Genomic DNA, 25,809 nt, shown 5'->3' on the forward strand with positions numbered 1-25,809 from the left:
ATTCGAGAGAAAAATTGGTAAATTTTCTTTCTCTCCAAAAGTGGAGAGAAGCGGAGAGAAAGCCTTTTAAAATATTTTATAATTCCAACTCTACCCCTAGATCTCTTTAAAGATATTTTAAAATTTCAAAATTATCCCAAGTTCTCTCCTGTCAATCCAAACATGGTGGAGAGAAATTGAGCTTCTCTTCTCTTCCATTCCCTTCTTTTCTCTTAATAAGTTTTTCTTCTCTCCACTTCTCTCAATCCAAACATAGCCTAAATGAACAACTACCGTCCAAAATTCAAGGATTGTTTAGAAAGAAATTCCTTTGTGAGGGTCCTCTAAGTAATTTTCCCTTGATTGTATGAATGTTTATATCATTCCCACATGGTGCACAGAGTAGTTTATAGTTTGAGAATAGATACAATTTTCTAACACTATATCCTTCTAGATTTCATGAAAATCAATTCGAAAAAAAAAAAAAAGTCATTTTTTTTCGAGCTTGATCCAAGGTGTTGAAAATGGACGGCTACCGAACACTCAAATCATGCATGAAGCTTTTTTTTTCCTCTTTGGGGATGATGGTATGAGTATGTCCTTATATAGATCACATGCCAGATTAATCAAATAATTTTTAATTTTGATCTGAATTTTTCGTTGAAACGTAAGAGGGTTGTGGTGTTGGATTTCTGATGTGGAAATCCATTTGAGCAAAACGACCCTTAGAAAGGCTCAAGATCTTACTGTGTTAATAAGGACAGGGTTTCACACATGATAAAAGACCATTTTATTGATATGGGTGGCATTCGGAGGCCCTAAAGAGAGCCAAACATTTTTTCAATATGTGGGTTAGAGATTTCAGAATGGGCTAATTTTCAATATATGTATTTTGAATAATATAAAGTTTAAATGTCCTGGAGGACTTGTGATTACTTTTTGCATAAGTACATGGAATCACGGATGATATCAATATAGGTTTCGTTGATTTATTAATATGAAATTTGAATACATAATATAAGAACACTACTTTCTGGGAACTATTACAAAGCCCCAACCCTAAATTTTTTTCCCCCAATTTTTACAAAATTTTCTCTGGCCAACTTATTACCAAATCCTGATATAAAAATGGTGGTAAAAATGTGAGAATAGCTCCTATAGACAAATTAAGAGAAATTCGATTGAAACAACTTGGGCATGTTCCTACAAAGCCAATTACAACCCTAGCAGAAGAAATATTCAAGTTGAAAATCCTAACGGTTTTAAGGGAGCCAAAAGAATAAGAGTAGAGACAGTGAACACAGATATGAATTCACTTCTAATGACAAAAAACTTGGCTCAAGACAAAAGAGAGTGGAGGAAAAGTTTTGTTTAGAGACCCCAAATCTTTGAGATAAAAGCTTTGTTGTTGTTGTAGGTGGTGGTAGTGGTTGTGGTTGTTTTATACGTTAGCCAAACAACACATGATCTAACTGGACCAAATAATTCCATCCAACCAACACAAATGATGACTCACCCATGAACAATGTAAGATGAATATAATGATCTTCTGTTGCTTTGATTGAAACCAAGTGATTTTATTATTGAATGAACAACAATCCAAGATACCTCATCGGCACATGGAAATTACAATGCAGATGAAATAGGAAAAAAAAAACGAGAAAAATAATCAAGCATTTGAATCTGTGCACAAGCTTTTGGATGGTAAAGAGCTTTTAGAAATCAACACAAACCTTCATTTGTGTGCTTGGTCAGATCCTAATTTCTAGCATTCTCATTTGTAGAACAAATTTCAATCCCTAGAAGAGAGAGCTCTTGTTGAAGGGAAGCTGCATCCCTGAAGTGTAATCCAACAATCCCTGCATTTATTGCTGCCTCAACATTTACCATCCTGGTACAGATCAGCCATATAATAGATTAGCAAATAATCATCAAGGGCAAAAGATGTCCTACCCGTGAGATATGCAAAACTTTCCACATGAATTTTACGTGGAAGCAGCCATTTGATGGGTTCCATATGGAATATTCTGCTTTCTAAAGCAGATATAGGGATCCTGTTTCCCTATATTCAAATTCCTAATAGGGGAAGATGAGGGCGGGAGAGTAAAAGTGATTAGATTTCAAATTATTAGTGAAAAAAGACATGTAGGATATAGTTGTTTTTCGTGATTGAGATCTCATATATATGCCTACGGCATGAGCATCCTCTTTGGGGTTAAAAGGGTAAACAAGGAAAGATAGTAAAGTTAGAGGGGGGAAATTACTGAAAGAGGGGAGGAGGAGGAGGAGGAGAAAGACAATAAGGTTGAAAGGGGGGAGAAGAGGAAAGGTAATAAAGTGGAGTTGTGTAGACCCCCCTCATTTGTCTCAATTTTTATACCCACAAAACCGTAGCTGGAGTGGGGGTCCACCAGAGTTTGCCCGTGCTCTCTTTGGGTTAAAGAGGAAAGACAGTAAAGTTAAAGGGGTATCATTGAAAAAGGGGGTAAAAGACAATAAAATTGAAAAGATACTAATAAAAAAGGGGGTGGGGCCGTGGGGGTGGGAAAGGAAAGACAATAAAATTGAAGGGTGTGAAGAGGAAATACAATAAAATGTGGTGTACTGTGGAACCCATTTCACTGTAGCTAGAGTAAGACGTTTATCCCCTACAAAACTGTAGGTAGAATAATGTTCACTGTTGTATTTTATTATATAGATATGTATGCGTCGACATGTAGTGGAAAACTATTAATCTTCATTTTCACGCTCCTTATGACTGTTTATTGTAACTTGATGATTTATGAGTGTTTTTTTTTTTTTTTTGTATGTTTTATCATTTCCTACAATTTCATTGAAAATTTCCTCAACATTTCCATCCTGAAAATTGTAATAATTTCTAAATCAGTCGAAATATTTCCATTTCTAGGCAAATAGAAATAGACATTGAAACCCTTGATCCAGACTATCCAATCAAATTTTTATTTTGGTGATAAATAAACCATCCAACCCATTAACCCACCCAAGTGACCCAATCAATGGGTCACAACTCTAATTTGATAACCCCTCATCTGGACCCTCGTGCACAAATTTATCGGGATTCTATAAGGTGATTCCACGTTGACAGGCTTGGGTATCAATTGAAGATAGAAAAGAGGTGAATCATATACTGTAATCCCTAGAAGAAGATGATCAAACATTTACTTATGAGTTTTTAATTGATGTGTGACAAAGATAAAATTAACCTGTCGTCTATGAAGACACAGCTAGCTGGCTCAACTTTGAGATGCCTCAGAACTTCCAAGTAAGAATCAGGTTCAGGTTTTCGTTTTCCTGCATAGAACAGGACAGTGACTATTATAAAAAAAAGGATCAATATGGAAAGTGAGGTATTGTCTAAAAATTAATATTCAAGACATCCTTTGCTAGTCATGGGGATACTATCAATCTTGGTTGTTTTACGAAAACGGCAGAGTATTTTACAAAACTGGCCATATACCTGATTTTCTAATTATTTCTTTCTACCAAAACAGTTATATATTGTACAGTCACCTTTACTATTTACTCATTTATCGTTCCTGCGAACCTATATTCAAGTCAAGGGTGTAAAGGAAAATTCATCAAATTATCCATGCAATGACCATACAAAGAAAGAAAAGAACAGAAAAAAATCATGCAGGTGGCCATTTTCATATCATAAAAACATGGCTGATTCAGTAATTTTGGCAAAATACCCAGCTGTTTTAGTAATCTCCACTTTATTCTATTCAACTTCTACCATGTAACTAAGTGACTTGTGGGGGTAGATTTATCTCAAGAGAATATCACAAAGAAAAAATGTTTAGCTCTCCCTCATGCTCCAACAGAAATACATCTCGAGCTAGAGTTTATTTGATATTTATCTTTCTGATTTTCTTCATGGATAGAAGACATTGATGTCCTGAACTTCTTGTTTGGTTGATTGGTTTCTCATGTTAGAAATTTTGGCTTCTTTTTTACCTTCTTGCTTGGAATCTTTCCTCCTAGTTTTCCTTTTAATATTTCAATTTTTGTTGATAGATTATTTGTTTCTGTATTCTGGAAACAGGAAATGCAAAAGCAGAGATGAAAAATATCAAGGTCAAAGTCTACTATTTTAGAGGGGAAAACTAGAAAAACCTTGCAAAGGTTTCCACAAAAGCACTGAAAAGTGCCTAGAGGAGTGGAAAAGACAAAACTTCATTTGGGAATCTAGTACTCTCACTCAAAATACTTCCAAATCAGCTACTCAATTGAAAAATTAAACTTAAAGAGCCAAGAAACTAACCCCATCCATGCATGAGCACTAATGAAGAAAATAAAATGAAAGAAAGGACAAAAAAAATATATGTCCATGCTAGGCTAAAACATAAACATTACCAATATTACATGAACAAAATGTCCAAGATATGTAGGTTGAGATTTTTAACTGGTCTTCAATCAATGTGTACCTACAAACCATAATTTCAAGAAAAATAACATAAATAAAATTGTGATGAATGAATCATCAAATTCATTGAAAATTTGCACTATACCATGTAGGATAGTTTGTGAAAGCATGCATTTCGTAATTGCTTTGCTTCAAACTGTGGAGCAATGCTTCAATACCATCTATATAGGAATACCCTTTCCTCATACAGTCCTTAAGACCTGCAAAGGGAAATAGCTGACCTCATCGACTTCGAGAAGATAACAAAGGAGCCAGACTTGCATCAACAAAAAGATGTACCAGATGTTAGATATATGAAAAAAAATGAGGTAACAAAGCTGTACCTAAGGTGCCCACCTATCTTCAAAGGTCTTGCCAGATTTCTTTGGCCAATCACGGACGTTTGGTGGAATGTAATTTAGAAGGATTTATGACTTGGATATGAAACTAAGACAAACCATTTCAAGAAATTATTGCCACATTGAAAAATCATATTGGACCATGTAACATTCTTATTAAGTCAAGCAACATTATCTCCTTAATCAAATTGAAGCCATGCTAACATCCATTTCTCGGGATTTCAAACAAAAAAATTCATTTTTTTTTTTTTTTTGCTCCTTCTTGACAATATATCCCAGTATTACCATATCGAATGATTAGGAGATTGATTATGTTTCTTACTTTCTTCTTTCCTTTCTAGCATCTCTGAATCTTTTGGCATTCCTCTAACTATTGATAAAACACTTTAGGTATGGGATCGTGACTATACTTCTTGGTAAGATCATTTTACGAGGCTTTCAACAACCGACCCAGTTCACAGTGAGAACCATCCCTTCTCCAAGAAATAATTTTTTTAGGATCTAATCTCACCAAAACCTCCCGAGTCCAAACTGTAGTCTGGCCCTTTAAGGCTTTTAATTTCTTTCTAAAAACAAAACTGGCTATCACAAGAAAATTAGTCCTACCATTCCTAAACCTTCACCAAAAAATCCTTTGGCATGAGCGACACATTCTCAAAACAAAAAGGACATGGATGACAGGATGAACTCCCACCTAGCAGAAGAGGCTGGTCTAGGGTTGCCACTTGAGAAACACTAACAATACCATGAACTAAGAAATTATCCAATCTACAAAGAGTTGGATTCTCTTGGTTGTTTGACTAAATATATAATCCTCCCATCAAGGGAAAATCCATGAGATAGTAACGATTGACAAATTCTCTTATATTTTTAGTATTTCTGTTACGTCTCTTTTTTCTCATACAAAAATCTGATCACTTTAAATAAAGGTCTATGCACCAGGGGAGGTCCCGAAGGCCCAATATATAATCTGATTCCTCCCAAAATTGACTGTGAAGAGCCCTACTGCATGATGGTCTTTTGTCCCAAATGATAACTATCCCACCTGCCAAACCCATAGCAGAAAGGTCTTTCTTGTCCCGAATAAACTGTACATAGATATTGGGTTAGTTGGGTCAGCATATATAACAGTATCTTTGTTTGACTTCGACACTCATCCATGTCAAAATTACATTAATAAAAAACCATAATTGATTATCGATGCCACCAAATCCCATGGAAATCACCAAGAAGAATTATCAGCCGATATATAAAAAGTTTAGGCAACTGTAAAATCAGAAATACAGTTAACTACAAAACTGGCCTAAGTGACAATGGCACTTATGAAATAAAAAATTAGTAAACTGTCAGACTGATACACATCTGATTGCACATGTGAACGGGGAGCTATGCAAGATAAGAAAATGTAATTAATATAAAAAAATACTATATTTGTTATTTGCCTAGAAGAACATAAATCCACGGCAGCAAAAACATTTAGATTAAACAAGAGATACCAAAAATTAGATGCTCAAGAAAGTTAAACATAATAAAAAAGAGAGATCATAAAAGTTACAGACCATTTTATTGTGAGGTTTTTGTAGAACCTTCGGTATAGATTGGACATGCAGAAGTTTCTTATGTTCATGAAGATATAATTGCTGTATTTAATCTAATGTGATATACACGACCAGATAAATAATGTCAGGTGGTCATTGCTCATTGACAGGGGTAAAGCCAGGATTTTCGTTCGGGGGGGGTGGCTAAAGATCTTTTTTATAATTTACATCGACGGATTTTCATGTTATGAAAATGTTGCACGATCGCCTCGTTGTTAGTATTATTAAAAATGTATTTCTCAACATCTATAATCAAACAATCATTCATCCACCCATCTCCTGTATTATAAATAATCTTCTTTGTTGAGGTTAACATTGATAGGATAGAAATGCTCCAAAAGAGAACTAAAGTGCTAAGATAAGGTACTCATCAAAATAAAATGAAAATGCCGACCAACATTAAAATTGGGTTGCCAATAAAAGTTCTAAAAAAATTGAGGTGATTTAGACATATCCCTCCATGTTTTGATCAATTTTAAAATATCGTCTATGTTTTCAAACTGAGGACATGCCCCCTTGACCTAGGTCATTTTTTCTGAGACTAATGTGACCTAAATGCCTGCATCTTCATCCTCTAGCCAAAACCCCTTTGATTTTCTCCCAAAACTAGTAATCTTTCTAGGAAAAACTATTTTTAACTTATTCAATCGTGTCTTGAATCCATCATATTCAATGTCTTTAGAAAATCTTCGATTTTTGTACCCAAAATTATATCCTTCTTCTTCTCCCAAATCCTGTCTGGTTCTTGAGATTTGAAGGTTGAAAGAGGTAGAATCTTAAGATTGAAGACAAGTTCAACCTAAAAATCGGTCATCTTCAACCTTATTAAACTCTAGTGTAAACTGTTTTTAACCTATTCAACCTCTTCATCAACCTGTTGTCTTCAATGTCATGTACAACACCCTTCATTTATGTATCAAAAAATCCATCCTTCTACTTCACCAAAAATTCTACCTTATTCTTGAGACTTGATGGTTGAAAAGGATAGAATAGTATGGTTGAAAAAGAAGGTAAAAGACAGGTTGAAATGATTGATTTTGGGAGAAAAATAGGAAGATGCGGGCATTTACAGTAGTTTCAGAGAAAACAACCTAGGTCAAGGGGAGCAAGTCATCAGTTTGAAAACACATGGGATGTCTCTAATATTGACCAAAATCTGGGAGGGGAGTGTCATAAGTTTGAAAACATAAGGGATATCCCTAATATTAATCAAAATCTGGAAGGGGCATGTCATAAGTTTGAAAACGTAAGGGATATCCCTAATATTAATCAAAATCTGGAAGGGGCATGTCATAAGTTTGAAAACACAAGAAGCATCTCTTTTATTGACCAAAACGTGGGAGGGGCATGTCATCTTTGAAAACACCGCGGGGGGAATCTAACACTAACCAAAATGTGGGAAGGGCATTTTAAAATCACCCAAAAAAAATTGAGAGGCCAGTTTCTCCCTCTTGTCCCTTTGGCTCCACCCCTGTTCACTGATCTTACGACATTTACATGCTAGGTAGGGAAAAAGTTCTATCGTTCTCACAAGGATTGATATTTAAGAATTAGAATGTATCTTTTGCAATTGTACCCACTCACCTTCCAAATCAAAAGGCCTACCATCCTTGAAGAATTTTCTAGCTAGCTCCATCTGAATAGAAATAAAAATTGTTAGACAATATAGACATCAATAAAACATATAAAAAATTATTTGAACATCAAATCTGAACTAAGATACGAAATGTGCAATAAGAGAGAATAAGAATGCAAAGATAACATAGGCCAGACAATAAAATCACCGACATCATCAAATCCTTACCACAAAATTTTGGGTTTGGCTGAACAAATATTGTTCCTTCATTCATTTCTATTTGAAGTCATGTCTTTTGGTAATTCTAGTGGTTATAGTTATACCTTGGATTCTGTTACCCCTAACTTTTGGGTAACTTTTTCACCCAATTTCTTAATTATCTATCCCAGGGGTAATAATGATATTTTGGGGAAAAAAAGAAGAGGTGATTATAGATTAGGAAACCAAAGAGAGAGTTGGTTTTGCTTACAAATTAAGTAATCAAGGAATAATTGGTTTCAGATTTGGAAAGCTACAGTTATATAAGTAATGATTGTAATCATTCTCATATAGTAAAATTTTTGAACTCTCATTCATGGATGTAGGCATAGCCAAACCACGTAAATCTCTTGTGTTTTTCTCTTGGTTTCTTGATTGCTTTCTAGTTATATCATTGCATGCATCGCTTGACCTTGAGATCTGCGTTCATACTAGTGTTCATATCTATTCGCACTACCTGAATCCACATTCTCAGTTGTATTCCTTTTGCTCTTTAAGAACCTTCAACTTGCACATTCCTAATTGGGGTTGTAATTGTCCTTTATTGCATATGACCAAACCATCTCAATTGATTTTCCCTTAATTTATCACCTATAGGGACTACTGCTACAATTTCATGAATGCTTCCTTTCAAATTTTATCTTACCTAGTTTTTCTACTCTTAGTCCATCTCACATCCTCATCTCTACTATGCACATGTTTTTCTTCATTGTCCAACAATCGATTCCATAGAGCAGAGTCAGTCCTATTGCCATCTTATAAATAAATTCTTTATAACTTCATAGGGATGTGTGAGTCACATGGCACTTTAGAAGCAAACCTCCACTTTAACCATCCAACTCTAATTCTATAGACAACATCATCCTCAAAGTCCCAATCCAAAGTGCATCGGGTATGTCCTGGCCATAAATTTTTATTATTCCTTCCTCTCCATGTGTGTCATTACTAAAGTTGCGTACCATACACTTTGTCTTGCTTCTACGTATTCTAAAGCCCTTGGACAAAGAATAGAAAATAAAATAAGAACATAAATACATGAAAAAAGAAGTGATAAAATATTTAGGGTTTCAAAAGAAGAAACAAGAAAAAAAAGAGTAGTAGTTGTGAGCAAGGTTTAAAATCTTGTCTCAAAGCAATGGTTCAGTTGGGGGAGGGGGAATTTGAGATTACCTACCTCGAAACACATCAAGACAAACCGAAATATTCAATGCTTCAATTCAATCTCAGCCGAAACATAAATGTCTCGGCCAAAACATTCTAGCATGATGAAGAGCTTTAAACCCTGGTTGTGAGAGAGAAGGAGATGTCTGCACAATGAATCCCACGACCTCCTCTCACAACTATAAAAATAGATGAGGATTATACCCTTGCTAAAATGTAAATCAATAACCCTACTTTTATGTAATCCCACACTCCCCTCAAGCTAGATCTAGATATCAGCATGCCCAACCTGAAACAAATATTGTTTGATCTATTCCAATTCAATGCCTTGGTGAAGATGTCAACAAGTTGGTTGCAAGAAGACAAACACAAGGTCAAAATTTGGTAGGAACATGGAGCCTTGTACAAATGACCTATACAATGAAAAATGATTATTACAAATAATGTATCAAGTAGTTCTCTCCATGGATAACAAGATCACGTCAGAAACCAGATCTTTGAAATATAACCAAGACATCAATTCCATTTTGGATTTGATATTATTTTGGTCCAAGGACTGCTAGTATCAAGAAATGGTTTGTTATCTTGATATCTTTGTTTTTAAAATAAGAAAGAACCACTCGGTGCCTTTGATGAATTAAAAAGAATTGAGGAATTCTACTACTCATTTCAATTATATTTAAAGCTGAGTCTTTTGTTATTGCAAGTGTGTTCACATCCACTCTCATAACCTAAATCCACATTCTTTTGGGTCTTCATTTCGCTCTTTTAGAACCTTCAACTTGAACATTCCTACCATTTAGGATTGTTATTCGCCTTCATTTCACATGACCAAACCATCTCAATTGACTGTTTCCTAGTTTATCACCTATTAAGGCTACTTCTATATTTTTTATAAGATAATGCTGAAGTGACCTCAGTCTGGAACCTCATATCACACTTCTTGACGTGAAAGTGTATGGGAACCATAGATGCTTTTCATCGAGATATGAGTGAAAAAGCATCTATGGTTCCTATCCACATTCATGTCAAGAAGTGCGATATGAGGTTCCAGCTTGAGGTCACTCCAACACGACTCTTTTTATAAATGCGTTCATTTCTTATTTTATCTTTATTGGTATTTCCACTCATCCATGTTACCATCCTCATCTTTGCTATGCTAAAATGTTGCTTCTTAATGGTGCAACATTATAGGAGGCCTACTACTATAAACTAAAAAGTTTAAACAATATTATAAACAAGCATAAGAAATGCAAAGCCTTAACAATTAAGAAACTAACGAAGGAATGAATGACCTCAAAAGATTGTCATCAAAGCCTTATCCAAATATTTGGAGTCAGCCAAAAATAATAGCCTAAAATATGACCAACTTCTCTTCAACCTGAAGGCAACAGAATCAATTTGCCCACTTTTACAGTGGGACCCACCATGACATCAATGGTCCAATGTCATTTCCTGAACTCTATTTAAGCACCCATTTGAATCATTCTCTGGTTTTAGTGCATTATAAATAGAAATAATGGAAGTTCTCAGGATTGGTCAAAGGCTTCTCCCAAAATATTATGAGAAGGTTAGTTTGAGTTTAACTTGTTTCTATATCAATAATTGCTAGCAAGATCCTCGTAAACTATTTTGTACTTATAGTTTGATTAAAAAAAGAGGAAAAAAATACTAGTGAACATACTTTACTTTTTTCTTTTTTGTTAAAATATTGAGTTTGTTAAGCAATATTGAATTCTTGATAATACCTTCCCACATTATTGCCAAGTATACCTCATCAATCAGGCCCTTTTCAAACTCGACCCATGCAGTTGGATGCTTGCATTCTATTAGTTCTTTGAAAGACATCCTACATAGGAAAATCTAAAATTTGTGAGCTATTCAAAAAACTAAGCTTCAAAATAACGTCGAGAAGGTTGCAATTAACCAACAAACAACTAAAATCAATCAACAAGGCAAAGATAAGTTTGTAATTTATAACATGTAATTCAGGAAAAAGCACATATGAAATACAACATGCAAATGCTATTAAAATGAAAAGAAAAACTTTAAGAAAAGTCCTTTTGTGAAATAGAAAAGGATTCCATAAGTTCTTAATAAACCTCCAAATAGCATGGTTTCAAATCTCATTTGAGAGTGAGATGACTCGCCCCAATCATCTCGGTATCATCCATGAACAAGACGGATAGACATGACGTTTCACATCTACAGAATCTCACGAGACAAACGAGTTGACTCAAACAATATTTGAAAATCTCAACGAGTCAATAAAACTCGTCTAAGTCGACTGAAATTTTGTATATTTTAATGAAAAATTAATTTTCTTAAGAATTTAAACGTTTAGTACATAAATAAAATATGATTTTATAATAAAACATCTTCTAATCTACCTTATTTTATAAAAAATTTATAATTATTTTCATATAAATATATATCTATATAATAAAAAAGTGGGTCCCACACCAACTATAGTGGAAAGGGGTCCACACCACCCATTTTATTCAGGAGCGGATCCTCTGTAGCTTCGTTTTCCTGTAGCTCTCTGTAGTGCATTTAAACGATTCAGAAAGTGTCACGTCAACAAGTTATTAAATACAGAAAAACTACCACCATGTAAAATTTGGACGTAGAAAAAAAAATTTCAATTTTTTTTTTTTGTTGTTAAAACAGATCTAAATCATGAGTACAAGAGTTTTGTGGTGTTATTTTTATCAAATGTAACCATCTCTTGACTGTAGCTGAAAGCGCTACAAAAAGCTATAGGAAAACAAAGCTACAGAGGATCCTCTCTCATTTTATTCCTCTTCACTCATCCAACTTTATTTTCTTTCCTCTCCTCCACAGTTTATACAGTAAAACACAACGATGGATCCCACTCCAACTACAGTAAAGTGGGGTTCGCAATACTAACTTTATTGCCTTTCCTCTTCATCCCATTCAACATTATTGTCCCCACCCCTACTTTATTATCTTTCCTCTTTTAGCCCTTTAACCCCAGAGAGAATGCGGTAAACTCTAGTGAACAAAAAATTCTAAACCGAGTTAAATGATTTACCTCGTCCTAGACGGGTAGACTTGTTCGAGAGAACTCGGTCTATGAACGAGACCGAGATATGGATGAGAACAAGATTTGAAACCATGCCTAATAGACTTCCCACCAATATTTCTCTTCTCCAACCTTAATCTATTAACTATATTTCAAAAATTAGATAAGAAGGCAAAACAACCCTACGCAATTACGTCCTCAATCAAATATCTTAAAAACCCTAATCCAAACAACTCAAAACTTTAAAGTAATTCTAAAAACTAAGGCTTGTAACACATTCCAGTGAAGAGGTTTAGAGTATCGATTCAGAAAACCATTTCTCATGTTTCAAACACCAAATTGGCAAAAATCCACAATCCAATTTCTACCAAAAGAGAATTTTCAATGTATTGAAATTCAAAAACCCAAAAAAATATATAAATAAATAAAGAGAAGAAAATTACCCAAAAAAGGCGGGAATGTCTTGGTAGAAAGGATCACGAACAATGGTGTCCATGATATCAAACAGCAAGATAGGAAGCTTTCTCTTCTTCTTCTTGTTGTCCTCTTCTGGTGAGATTGAGAATAAGTTTGAGGAGGAGAATGAGACGCTGTTCTGAGCCATTTTCACAGATTTTGAGCTTGAGATAATGGGTTTTGGAGCTAAAGAGACTGTAAGTCTGAAGAGGAAGGCCATGATCTCTAGTTGACCATTAGTTTCCGGGAATAAAAACAGCATTTGATGTCCACGTGTCCACGAATGATTGGAGACATGGTTTTCAATTCGGATGAGTCAAATCGTTGGAACCAGTTTTATTTTCAAATGCACTTTCCTGAGTAACTTAGTAAGATTTCAAATCTTACTAAGGGTTTTTAACCACATGACACGTGTTGAAAATGAACGGATTACCGAACGCCTAAAACTTAAAATTAAAAGAATAATGCTGAAGAGACTTCAGGCTAGAACCTCATATAACCTTTCTTGACATGAAAATGTATGAAAATCATAAATACGTTTCATCGAGATACAAGTGAAAAAGCATCTATGATTGCTATTCACTTTCACGTAGAGAAAATCAATATGAGATTCCAGCTTAAGGTCACTCCAGTGACTCAAATTAAAATTTAACTGTGAAAATTAATATTTTTTCATTTATTTTTTTATTTTACTTGAAATCTCTTGGGACCATTAAGAAATTGAAATTCTTGACAAACTCTTTTTTATATAGAATATAGATAAAAAGAAATTGATTATTTTACCTAAAATGATCTCAAATCCAAGGGTTTTTAAAGAAAAATGCTGGAATGACACAGGAAATTTATTACGATTCTCACAATTCTGATGTGGAGATATATACATAACCGTAGATAATACAAGTAAAAACCATCTACGGTTAACATACATCTCCACGTCAGAATTGTGAGAATCACAATAAATCCTATGTTACCCCAGCACGGAAAAAACTAGGGGACTTTATTTTTCAATGTATTGATGTGACAGTTATAAATGTGTTTCCTCGATATACAAGTAAAAATCATCTACGATTATGTACACACTTCCACGTCAAAAATGTGAGAATCTTGGTAAATTCTAATGCCACCCAGCATTACAATTTTAGAATTGGTCTGATATTTTCAAAATTCGAGGCTAATCATTAAGGATGTCAATGGGCAGGTTTGGGTCGGGTTTGGTTGAATCCTAGCCCAACACTAAAGAGGTAGGCCATACTTAAGCTAACCCTGTACTCTTTTTGGTTTTTGGCATGAATTGGTTATACCCAACCCTGATCCTAATGGGTCTGTATTGAGTTCGTGCTGATTTTTCAATTTTATAAAAAATAATTAAATCCACATTTATTTTTAAATCATTTGGAGTCATTTCATATTGTTTTTAATCAAAATAAGATCCAATCTCTTTCCTAATTGAGAAAATGATTAAAGATCAAAGTAAAATTTTTATTTATAATATGTTTTAGTCATCTTTGATTAGAAAATCATACATATAAAATATACTAGCTGGTCGAGTCAGGTTGAATATTGTTAGGCCATAACCTGATCTCGGTTCTAACGATAGTTGAACATTTTTTCAGCTTGACCCTACATTTTTGTGAGTTCAAGGTTAAGGTCCTGACCCTTCTTTTTTGGGCTAAGTGGGGCTGGGGTGGTTGACCAGCAAACTTAATTAATATCCCCATTAATCACCTCTAATCATAATTACAAAGTTGGAGTATGGGCTTAAAATGGCAAAGGAAAACTTTGAAAAAAAATGTTGAAAACAGAAAAAAAAAATTGATAAAAAAATATTAAAAATTATGTATATATATATATATAAAATGAAAATTCAAAAAATCAAGTTATCATCATCAAATCTAATATTTTTTACATTTATGAGTCACCAAATTCTATTATGTATCAAATCCTACATTGAAAAAACAAGAAATGGAAATAAAATAGTATTTTTTTTTATTTTTTTTGTTACAAATGAAAAAGTCATGCTTTTTAATCATCAGAGATGTAAAAGGCGCTTTGTTATTTATTATTATTTTAAAAAATGCCATTTTTTTTTACTATGCCTCTAATCTCAAACAAGTCAATGTGACGGATGGTTCACATTGATTAACATTCCCAATTACTTTCAAGACCAAGACGATTGCCCAAGCCAAGTCAATCTTAGACGAGTTTTAAAACCATGATTTAAGGTCATTTATTTGCCTTGGCAAAAATATGAAGAAACAATGTTTGGTCCCAACAATTGATTGATCCAGTCACACTCAGTGAATTGTGCACTTTTTACCAAGGCATTGGTTTGTGTTTTTTCTTAATTTCGTATCCCTATGTCGACGATCGGAGTTTTCCTAACAATTTGCACCATAAAAAAAATACAAAAAAGACAAGTGAAAAAAAATTCCCTCAGAACCAATGTCTTAGCAATGTTACTTCCCAAGATCATCAAAGAGAGCTAGAGCATCTCTAAGAGACTCGTTAGGTGTCAGATTCTCTTTATAATACAAAGTGAAACACACTTTCTCACATCCAACAGACTCACTAGATGTTGGAATTAGAGTAGCGAGCTAAAAAATTAAGGAGATGATTCGTTTCATGTAGCGAAGACTTTTGGCTCGTTATAAATAAAAATATAATATAAAAATGCTTTCCTTACTAACGTAGTAAGATTTCAAAAATTACTAAGGTACTTGGGTCCATATAAATTATCACATTGACAATCAAACACAAGATCCTTCTAGATTTTATGGAAAAACTCATATTCACAAAAATAAATTTAAAAAAGATATATATATTTTAAACTTGATCCAAGTTGTTAAAATGAACAACTACCGAAATACCAAAACTTAAAATTAAAATTTAACGGTGAAAAATAATTTTTTTTTCATAGTTCTTAGAATTTCATTTTCTAGAAGCCTGGCATCAGATCATGTTTTTGGATTCCAAAATGTGAGGTCACGATTTTTACTAAGATTTGAGTCAATTTTCAATAAATGAAAATTTTATTGAATCTGTTGGAGCACACAAGAAATTTTTTTGTAGCTAAAATAACATTTGTCAGATTTTGACAAAATATGCTCTTTATTTCAAAGAGCATTGTTAGAGATGCTCTAAAGAAAGAGAAATTAACCATTTATGAATCATAATTCTTTACATAATGACCCCAACAATATACAAAAAAGAGAGAGAGAGAGAGAGAGATTCAAAATCTACTTAATGTAGTAAGGAAGGTTTAGGACATAGAGGAGGAAGTAAGCCCATGTGACACCAGAAATCCCTCCAAAGAAGAACCCACCAGTGAACTTAGCCCATCCATCTGCAGTTTGCAATTGATCTGGTTCCTTCTTCCTTCCAGTCAAAGTCAATGCTGGTGCGATTGACGGCTCACCATCCTTGAATGAAGCAATTCCATACATGGACAAGCAAATGCTTAGTATCACAACAAGTCCCCCTGCAGCCAAAGATCCTGCACTTCCTGCATATGGTGTATCCCTTAGTGGTCCTGTCTTAACAAAAGGGCCCACAAGTAGTAGTCCATGGGCCAGGCCCACTTCAACACCCCTCAGAAGTGGGTTTACGGCTGTCCGATAGGCAGGTAGGTTCGATAGGTACCAAGCGATCAATGGACTAGATGTTATGGGTGTCTCGAGGCTTCCGATGAACGGGTCTCCATTAATTGGTTGAATTACTTGATATGTTGGCTGCAAAGTCCAAAATGAAATGTATTTTTAATTTTTTAAATTACTATTAAATAAATGCATTAATGAATTTAAAATAATCTATATATAATTCATAATATAGACAATCTTTCCAAAAAAAAAAAAAAAGGAATGAAATTAACATTGAATGGGAAAATTTCAAAATATTTCACATTCTTTTGATCAAGACAATCTCAATTTTTCTCTACATTGCGAGACAGTATATCGACATGAGGTTTTTTTACCTTATCTGCTTGAATGGCTTTGATGGTGAAGGAAGACTTTCTTTTAGATGGCAAAACTCTAAGAGGAGTTCCAGAGATGCCTTTGGGCACTGAGACCAATGGCTTTGTGATGGATGAAGTGAAATTGCTCTTAAGCTGGCTTGCAATGGGAGATGCGGCCATTTTGCCTTGTGAGATGATATTCAAATGTTAGTTAGTTACTTACTTACTCTTTTGAAAGGAGTGATGAGAGAGTGTGACATACACTAGTGGTTGTCATGACTCTTAGATATTTGAGGTGTCAATATGAGAATTTCTCATTGGATAGGTGGTGTTTGTGACCTTATCCCTTATCCAAACCATTGATTAAAACTCGTCTCCCAAACTCAATGAAATCAACTCGTTGAGTCAACTCATAAATTTGATGAAATCAGCTCAAAAATGCATCAAGTTGGACTTGGCTTAAAGTCAAGTTAGATACTCTTAAAAAATTTGTTTGGATTAATTTTAAGAATCATAATCTAAAAGGGTGTCATGTTCTTATAATATAGGTACAGTGTCTACGTGGCACATTTTTGTTGGTGTTTTATATGCAGCACGCGAGATAATCTGTTTAAACACTAATAAAAGTGTTCCATGTAGACACTGTACGTTGTTATATGAACGGGATAATGTCTTGGATCGCAACTCTAATTTTAAAAAACTATTATTAAAAAGTAAGAAATTATTACTTTTTAAAAAACAAAAGAAAAATAATTTTTATTTTCTAAAAGTTATACTTTATTCTACAGTTAGTTTTTACTTTGTATCTGAACATGGTCTTAATTGACCATTTATAACATTTTTGTGGTCAAAAAAATTAAGTAAAACATTTTATTTGTTTTAAGAGAGTATTTTTTTTTAATACTTGTAAATTGAGTATATTTTCATTCTACTCGCAAAATTTAAACTTGTCTCAATTCAATAGGTTTTTTTAGTGTTAATACTATGATCCAAAGTCCAAACTAGCAAAAGAATGACAATAGGCTACCCCTTCTCATCATCTTATGGTGCAAAAGGTTGGATCACCATTAGATTCAAAGACAATGTATAAAAATCAAAGGATTTGAGAGTTTTTTGGCTCATAGTGCCGAGAGACTCTCCAATGCGTGCCATGTCAAGCATAGCAAGGGTAGTTGTAACTAACAAGGGATGCCATTCAATACACACGGGCTCATGTGATTGGTAGATCCTAGATTTTGTGAGCAACAATTGTTTCAAAGGATCTCACCACTAAGATGCATGTTTTTGTGGGATCCATTATTGCGGCACACTGTGGGATTCAGAGCCCGTTTGGATACACGAAAAAGTATATTTTTGACTTTTGAAAGTTAAAAAAGTTAAAAGTCTGTTTGGATTTATTTTAGAAAACTACTTTTAAACTTTTTAAAAAGAAAAATGAAATTATTTTTTATTTTTTAAAAGTTACTTTCTACTTTCTATCTCAAATGGACTCTCAATCATCATAATCATATAGGTGGAATTAGTCACGTGTGGTCATGGGGCTGACCTCGAATTGTATCTTGGGGACAAGTTCAAATCTCATGTCATAGTTAGATATAATGATGGTGCAATGCACCACCAAAAAGGCTTTTCACAAGCTAAGTGCCACGTGCACATTGGATGGAATTTTCTAGGAGAACATTGCAAAACTTTTGTGGATCGCACCACATTTTCTCCTCAATATCCTAGGGTTTCCCCACACTCAATTATCGCACGCCTTGATTAGAAAATTTTTCCAACGTGCAACAGAGTAATTCAAAAGGCCATCCAATTTCAAACACACAACTGAAAGGAGCACACTATTGTCACTAGTTTTACAGTTAGCCACCTCATGGTGTATAGCCACAATTCTTCATCGCAAAGATTTGGGCCAGTGACACCATCTTTTGTTATTGATGAAGGTTTTGAGCACGGACATGTTTATCATAGGCAATCCGGTTATAATGTATGTAAGACTTGGATGATCATATCATGACGTATACTTTTTTTTTTTTTCCAACTGATCAACAACGATCGGCTTTGATATCAATTGTTAGAAACCTAAAATTCATAATAGTTATTACAAAAATAATATTGTAAAAGAAAATATAAGGGATGAAAAACCTACTTCCAAAGGTATGGTGTGTGTGGACACGGGATTTTGAAACATTCTTCAAACATCCCTCCACTTGGAGTGTTTTGGAGTCGCCACCATCCAAATTGGTAAAGGGGTGTGAATGGTCACCCGGATTGGTGTTTTTGAAAAATCATGTCATTTTGACATCCTTTTGATGACTCTCGTAGAATAAGGTGCATGGTCCAACCTTTGACTCAAAGGTAAGGGGGTCCATTTATGGAGTAGGGAAGGTGTTAGGCACCCTACTCCACCCACGTAATGTGGTAACCTCGGATTCGGTTTTTTGGAAATAAAAAAGAAAATAAAATGAAAAAGAAAGGAAATCGATGTGTGCCCTCAAACATGAGGGACTTTCAATGTTGGATTCAATCATTAAGGGCACCCTTATATAGAAGGGGCCCTCTTGTGATTTAACCCATGGTGGTGTGTGCAAATGTGTGGGAAAAGGGAGAGTAGAGGAGGGAAGTTGAGGGGGGTGTTCTTGGTCCAAACCCACCTTGTCCTTGAGTTGATCTTCAAATGTCTTCTCTTGAGTTGACTTGGACTTGCTTGAAGTTGTAGAAGATTGAGTTGAGTTGAGAGTGAGGTGTTGAGATGAGAGAGATGAGAGAGGGTTGAGTATAGTGAAGAAGAAGTAAGAGAGTGTTGTAGTGTTTTTAGGATTTTTTCTCAAATTTTCATTAGGTAGTGTAGGAAGAGAATGGAGGGATTTTTATAGAAGTTGGGATGTATTTTAGGGGTATAATGGGGTGAATGAAGAGAATAGTGGTTAATGGCATGGGTTTGAGAGGAAAAGGGTATGAAATTTGAGATGAAAATGAGGGTATTTTTGTAATGATGGAAATGGGTTGTGTTTTAACCCAAATGGTTTGGATCTTGCCCAAATCCATTTGGGTAGAGTGTTTGGTGGGATGAGATGAGTGATGGTTGATGGGAGGAGTGGTGGTGTAAGGGAGTTGTTTGGAGAAGGAGTGTTGAGATGGTTGAAGAAGTATGGTGTTTGATTTGGAGAGATGAGTGGTGATTGGTTTGATTTTGAGAGGATTGAAGGGATGATGACATGTGGCAAATGGAGAGATGGAGAGATTGGTTGATTGGTGATGGTGGTTAGATGATTAGAGAGAAGAGTATGGGAGGTATGGGTTGAGGTATGGGTTGAGGTGATTTTATGGGAGTGTTTTAAGGGAAAGTGATGGATAGATATGGGTTGTGATGTGGGTGGTTAAAGAATGAGGGATAGGTTAGGGTGTATAGGGTATGGGTTGAGTTGTGGGTTGTTGATGATGAGAGGATGGGGAATAGGATAGGTTAGGTTAGGGTAGGGTTATGGGTTGAGTTTGTGGGTTGTTGATGATGAGAGGATGGGGAATAGGTTAGGTTAGGGTAGGGTTATGGGTTGAGTTGATTAGATGAGGGAGGTGGAAGGGGATGATGACATGTGTCATCTCTTGGTGATTGGTTTGATGTGATGATGATGGGTTGGATTGGATTTGGGTAGTGAAGTAGGCTTTGGGTTTAGTGGTAGATTGGGTAGGGTTTGGGCTTAGGTGATGGATTTGGGTTGGGTTGTAGAATAGTGTTGAGTTGGGTTTTATGTTGGATTGGACTTAAGTTGGATTGGATTGGGTTGATTTTAAAGATGTATGAGAGTGGTGAGTGTGCGGGTCCATGGGCCACGTGGGTGACCCCGGACACTTATTAATTGAAAATGCATTGTATTTTCGTAGGTTTGGGCTTTGGGGCCCATCCCAATTTTCGATTTTTGGGGGCATCTTACGTCGAGGGCCCGCTCAAATTCGGGTGTCTACAGCTGCCCCTCTTTGCAGGAGTTGCGTGCAAAGAACTGCAAAGAATAGACGAAACCCTGATTTGTGCGGGTCCGAGGATTTTGCTTAGACAAGTTTTTGAAAACACCGATTTGATTTGATGGATAAGAGATGGCTACCCAAGCACGGGGTCTGACAGGGTGCCGATTGATTTCCTCGACCTCGTGGCGCGGAGCTCGTGTGAGGTCTTGGATTTGTGATGATTTTGTGAAAATTTTGACATGGGTATTTTCAAACTAGTCTTTAAGCAATCGAATTTGGCTTTTGCAAAATACCATTTTGATTTTTTGGTTTTTTGATTTTGATTTTTGATTTTTTATTATTTTTTTTTGTTTTTGCTTTTTGGGTTTGTAATCATCATGATTTAAGCCTTTAATTTTGAAGTGTTGTGATTAGAGTTGACTTCCCTTTTGTGCAGCTTTGGTTCTTCGATCATTTGGCTTTGACTACACCCATTAGTCGTCCTTTCAACGTCCATGCTGATTTGGTGATTTTGATGAACAAACGAAAACTCCCTGTCCATTCTGGTGGCAGTTGGGTTGGTTTGAAGTTTGCAAGGTATACCAGATGAAGAGATACGTTGGTTAGGCACCTTCCAACCTTCGGTTCACGTTCTTTCCTTTTCTCAGAGTTGTTTTGCCATATTGATTGGTTTGACTGGAGCTACTCACTACATCCCTCTTCGTGTGTGTGGCAATTTGGTGAAGAACAGGGTATAGTGACTCATGGAGATTTTGGAGAGTGGGTCGGGTCTTTTTTCTTCTTCTCCCTCCTCGGGCAATTGCGTAATAGGTTAGAGAAAGCTTGGAAGAACGTGATGACTCTTGATCATCCTGTATTTTCGAGTTATTCTTTTCAAAACCCAACTTTGGATGCAACAACAGATTGCTGAGAGAACTTGTGCCACGCCTTCAGTTCAAAGGAGGTCTTCTAGTTCTCGTTCTTTTGACCACCGTGATCGACTGGCGGAGATGAAGGTGTCTCATAAGCGGATTGAGAAGATTTGGCTACGTTCTGAGAATGATTTGAAGGACCAGATAGCTCGACTCGAGTCTTTGAGGATTGAAGAGTCTTCCATTCTGAGGGTAAAGATTGATGATCTTCGGGAGAGGACTTGCTCAAGGTCCCTGTTTTGATGCCTTTGCATCCTACCGGTGAGTTGTGATGCTTCCGATGCTGAGGTGGTAATGATGGGACAAGCTGCCCGCATTCGCGCCTTAGAAGAGAGACTCGATTCCTTCTTCATTTCTCGGCGAGATGTGTGATTGGCACCTGTTTTTTTTGTTTCTTTTTATTTTTGTTTTTTTTTTTTTTTTCTTTTTGTGTTTACAAAATGTAATGTAAACTTTTTGAAATGAAAGGAAAATAGGTTTTTTACTTACTTGGCCTCAGGTGTATCTATTGCTTTGAAAACATGATGTTTGAATAAGTCCTAGATTTTTCGTCATCGGCCAAAATAGTAGTTTTGAAAACATTTGAATTTTTGGTAATTTGTCTTTGTCGAATAGATATTGTAGATCCAAAATATGAAGATTTTCGAAAAACCTTGTTATCTCGATGATATTGGTGTTTTTGCCAACTACTGAGGATATAGATGTCAGCAGTTCTCAGGTTCTTTTAGAGTCATCCCCAGTGCCCCAGTACTGGGTGAATATCGATCGAGCAATGAGACTTAGGATTCTGGGAAATTTTTTGCCGTTCACAGTTTATACTCATGCGGGCCAGGAGTTGTTTTTTTTTTTTTTTTTTTTTGTTTTTTTTTTTTTTTTTTTTTTTTTTTTTTTTTTTTTTTTTTTTTGTTTGTCCCTTATTGCCCCTGGTGCCAGTTACGGTTTTCACCAGACCCGGTTTCCACATTTTTGCGCATCGATGCCCTTTTGGGTTTTCATCGTGCCGGTGGTTTGATCTTGCCATAGTCTGATTTTTTACTCATAGCGCCCTTTCGGGTTTTCACTATGCCCTTTCAGACTATGCTTGTATTTTTTGGATTTTTACATTGCAAATCTTGTTTGGAGCCTCTGTGTCTTTGTGGCTTGGTGACTCAAGTTGAGCTGCGAGATCGGCGACTCTACTCTTGTAGTGGTACTCTTTCTTGAGTAACAGATCTAGATTCCCCTCTCGAGTTTGCTGACGACTGTTCGTGGCTCGACAACTCAAGTTGAGCCGCGAGATCAATTACTCTACACTTCGAGTACTCTTTTTTTTTCGAATATCCGACCTGGACTCCCCTCTCGAATCTTCCAACGACTAATAAGACTTTGAGGTCCGGATCAAGCTGCCAGATCATTGGTGCTGCCACCGTCATTATGATGCCTTAGAACATTCCCTGATCTGAAAGGACTTTTGGTGGGACGAAATGTTGGCTAAGGCTAAGTGTGATGGAAAGGTACAAAAGAGGTTAAGGTCTGAGTTTATCTAAAGTGGGTTAGACATGGGGTTCGTCTATTTTTGTTTCGAAAAGGTGATCTATGTCTCCTCCCAGCGTCTCTCGAACTTGTTTAGGCTGGAGATTTGGGTCGAGCTCAGATCAAATGTCCGAGTTTTTGAATTTTTTGATTTTTTTTGTATTTTAGCCGTTCACAGTTTATCCTCATGCGGGCCAGGAGTAGCTGATGCTTTGACTTTCTGATTTTCTTTTCTTTTGTTTCCCATTTTTTTTTTTTTTTTTTTTTTTTTTTTTTTTTTTTTTTTTTTTTTTTTTTTGACTTGCCCCAGTCTTAGGTTAAGAAATGAACGTGATGGCTCAAAAGGGTTGACTAGGGTTAGATAGTTGTTTTCAGGATAGCAAAGATGGCCTTTCGTCATCTCAGGGTCAGATCTCAGGCGTAGTATTTCTTAACGGTGTCAGCATTGATCGGCTGAGGGAAGACTTGTCCGTCCATTTCTGTAAGGATCAAAGCTCCTCCCGTCATTACCTTCTGCACAATGAATGGTCCCTCGTAATTTGGTCTGAATTTTCCCCTAGCATCTTCTTGTATTGGTAAGATCTTTTTCAAGACAAGGTCTCCTGGTGAGAAATTCCGAGGTTTGACTTTCTTGTTGTAAGCCCGTGCAATTCGCCGTTGGTAAATTTGACCATGACAGATAGCTGCGAGACGCTTCTCTTCAATCAGATTTAGTTGATCAAATCGAGCTTGAACCCATTCTGTTTCATCCAACTCTGCTTCTTTTAAGATCCGGAGGGAGGGAATCTCGACCTCGACAGGTAAGACTGCTTCCATTCCATACACCAATGAGTACGGAGTTGCCCCAGTTGAAGTTCGAAATGAAGTTCGATAAGCATGAAGAGCGAAAGGCAACATGTCGTGCCAATCTTTGTAGGTGACTGCCATTTTCTCGATGATTCTTTTGATGTTTTTGTTGGCAGCCTCAACTGCTCCGTTCATTTTGGGTCTATACGGTACAGAGTTGTGATGAGTGATTGAAAGTCCTCGCCACATCTTGATCATGTCCTTGTTTTTGAAGTTCTTGGCGTTGTCTGTCACTAAACCACTAGGAAGCCCATATCTGCAGATAATATTGTTCTTGACAAACTTCAGAACACTGCTCTTTGTGACATTGGCATAAGAAGCGGCCTCTACCCATTTCGTAAAGTAATCGATAGCGACTAGGATGAAGCGGTGCCCATTTGAAGCTTTTGGCGAAATCTGTCCAATGACGTCCATGCCCCAGAGTGAGAAGGGCCAAGGAGTAGTCATATTGTGCAATTCTGATGGTGGCGCGTTGATCTTATTGGCATAGATCTGGCAGAGATGGCATTTACGGACGTGTTGATAACAGTCACTTTCCATGGTTGTCCAGTAATATCCCATTCTCATGACCTTTTAGCAAGCATGTGACCATTCATGTGAGGTCCGCAGACTCCACCATGTACGGTTTCGATCAGTCGTTTTGCTTCTAGTTCTGCCACACATCGGAGTAAGACTTCATGATGTGATTTCTTGTACAGAATGCCATTGCTTAGGAAGAATTGGCCTGCTAGCTTCTGGATAGTCCTTCGATCATTAGACGTTGCATCTGATGGGAGAGTTCGATCTTCGATGTAGGCTTTGATGTCTGAGTACCAAGGTTTTTCTTCAGATTCTTCGACTTCGACGGGTAGGCAGTAAGCTGGCTCGTCTTGAAGTCCAATCTCAATAGGATCAATGACTAAATCCTCTGAGATACTGATCATGGAAGCGAGCGTTGCTAGTGCATCAGCAAATTGATTCTTAGCTCTCGGCATATAAGTGAAGGAGATTCTATCGAAGCATGAGCTTAGTTCTTCTAGATACTCGTGGTAAGGGATCAATCTCTGCTCTCGAGTCTTCCATTCTCCAGTCGTCTGATAGACTACTAGGCTTGAATCTCCGAAAACATCGATCTCATCTACCTCGAGATCCAGTGCTGCTTTCAGCCCTGCTATGCACGCTTCGTATTCAGCCTCGTTGTTGGAACATTGGAATTTTAGTCTGATTGCAATTGGCACGTGAGACCCGTCTGGTTTGATCAAGACTGCCCCTATTCCGTTTCCTTTTTGATTTGCTGCTCCGTCGAAATACATTTTCCAACCTGGTTCTTCATCATCGTCCTCAATCTCAGTGAGCAATATGGCTTCGTCAGGAAAGTTTGTCTTCAATGGTTCGTAATCAGGTAATGGATGCTCGGCTAAATGGTCGGCAATGGCTTGCCCCTTGATGGCCTTTTGAGTGACATAGGTGATGTCGAACTCAGATAATAGTAATTGCCACTTTGCAGTACGACCTGTTAGTGCTGGTTTTTCAAAGAGATACTTGAGCGGATCCATTCGAGCAATGAGCATAGTCGAGTAGCTGAGGAGGTAGTGGCGCAGTCGTTGAGATGCCCAGACCAATGCACAACAAGTCTTCTCGAGTGCCGAATACTTTGCCTCATAATCAGTGAACTTTTTGCTGAGATAGTAAATGGCTTGCTCTTTTCTACCTGACTCATCGTGTTGTCCCAGTACACAGCCCATAGACGTTTCTTGCACCGAGATGTACATCAGTAAGGGTCGTCC

The 25,809-nt window shown here is 36.3% G+C and overlaps 2 protein-coding genes across 2 annotated transcripts; both read right to left on the bottom strand.

The window, feature by feature from the left end:
• Positions 1-1,512: 1,512 nt before the first annotated feature.
• FHY1 (Haloacid dehalogenase-like hydrolase (HAD) superfamily protein) lies at positions 1,513-13,094 on the bottom strand. The gene is made up of 7 exons (XM_086443370.1): positions 12,847-13,094; positions 11,131-11,206; positions 7,947-7,998; positions 4,512-4,626; positions 4,357-4,427; positions 3,204-3,291; positions 1,513-1,870 (listed from the first exon to the last, which is right to left on the bottom strand). The coding sequence occupies exons 1-7, from the start codon at positions 13,077-13,079 to the stop codon at positions 1,738-1,740; spliced, it is 768 nt and encodes a 255-aa protein (XP_086299496.1). The 5' UTR covers positions 13,080-13,094; the 3' UTR covers positions 1,513-1,737.
• Positions 13,095-15,997: 2,903 nt separating this feature from the next.
• Positions 15,998-17,042, bottom strand: LOC147401896 (photosystem I reaction center subunit XI, chloroplastic-like). The gene is made up of 2 exons (XM_086441590.1): positions 16,830-17,042; positions 15,998-16,587 (listed from the first exon to the last, which is right to left on the bottom strand). Exons 1-2 carry the CDS (start codon positions 16,989-16,991, stop codon positions 16,096-16,098), a joined length of 654 nt encoding a protein of 217 aa, XP_086297716.1. The 5' UTR covers positions 16,992-17,042; the 3' UTR covers positions 15,998-16,095.
• Between the last annotated feature and the right edge of the window lie 8,767 nt (positions 17,043-25,809).

Source organism: Akebia trifoliata, chromosome 5 (genome assembly GCF_017979445.1).
Source record: "Akebia trifoliata isolate Shusen 1 chromosome 5, ASM1797944v1, whole genome shotgun sequence".
In the NCBI taxonomy this organism is placed as follows: Eukaryota; Viridiplantae; Streptophyta; class Magnoliopsida; order Ranunculales; family Lardizabalaceae; genus Akebia; species Akebia trifoliata.

Bases quoted from the DNA above. Each gene is read 5' to 3' on its own strand.
- LOC147401896 (XM_086441590.1), bottom strand. From the start codon at position 16,991: ATGGCCGCATCTCCCATTGCAAGCCAGCTTAAGAGCAATTTCACTTCA. The intron at 16,588-16,829 runs GTAAAAAAACCT...TGGACTTTGCAG, and splicing joins AAGCCATTCAAGCAGATAAG to CCAACATATCAAGTAATTCA.
- FHY1 (XM_086443370.1), bottom strand. From the start codon at position 13,079: ATGGCCTTCCTCTTCAGACTTACAGTCTCTTTAGCTCCAAAACCCATT. The intron at 11,207-12,846 runs GTAATTTTCTTC...TTTCCTATGTAG, and splicing joins GACATTCCCGCCTTTTTTGG to GATGTCTTTCAAAGAACTAA. The intron at 4,428-4,511 runs GTATAGTGCAAA...TATGGTTTGTAG, and splicing joins TTCACAAACTATCCTACATG to GTACACATTGATTGAAGACC.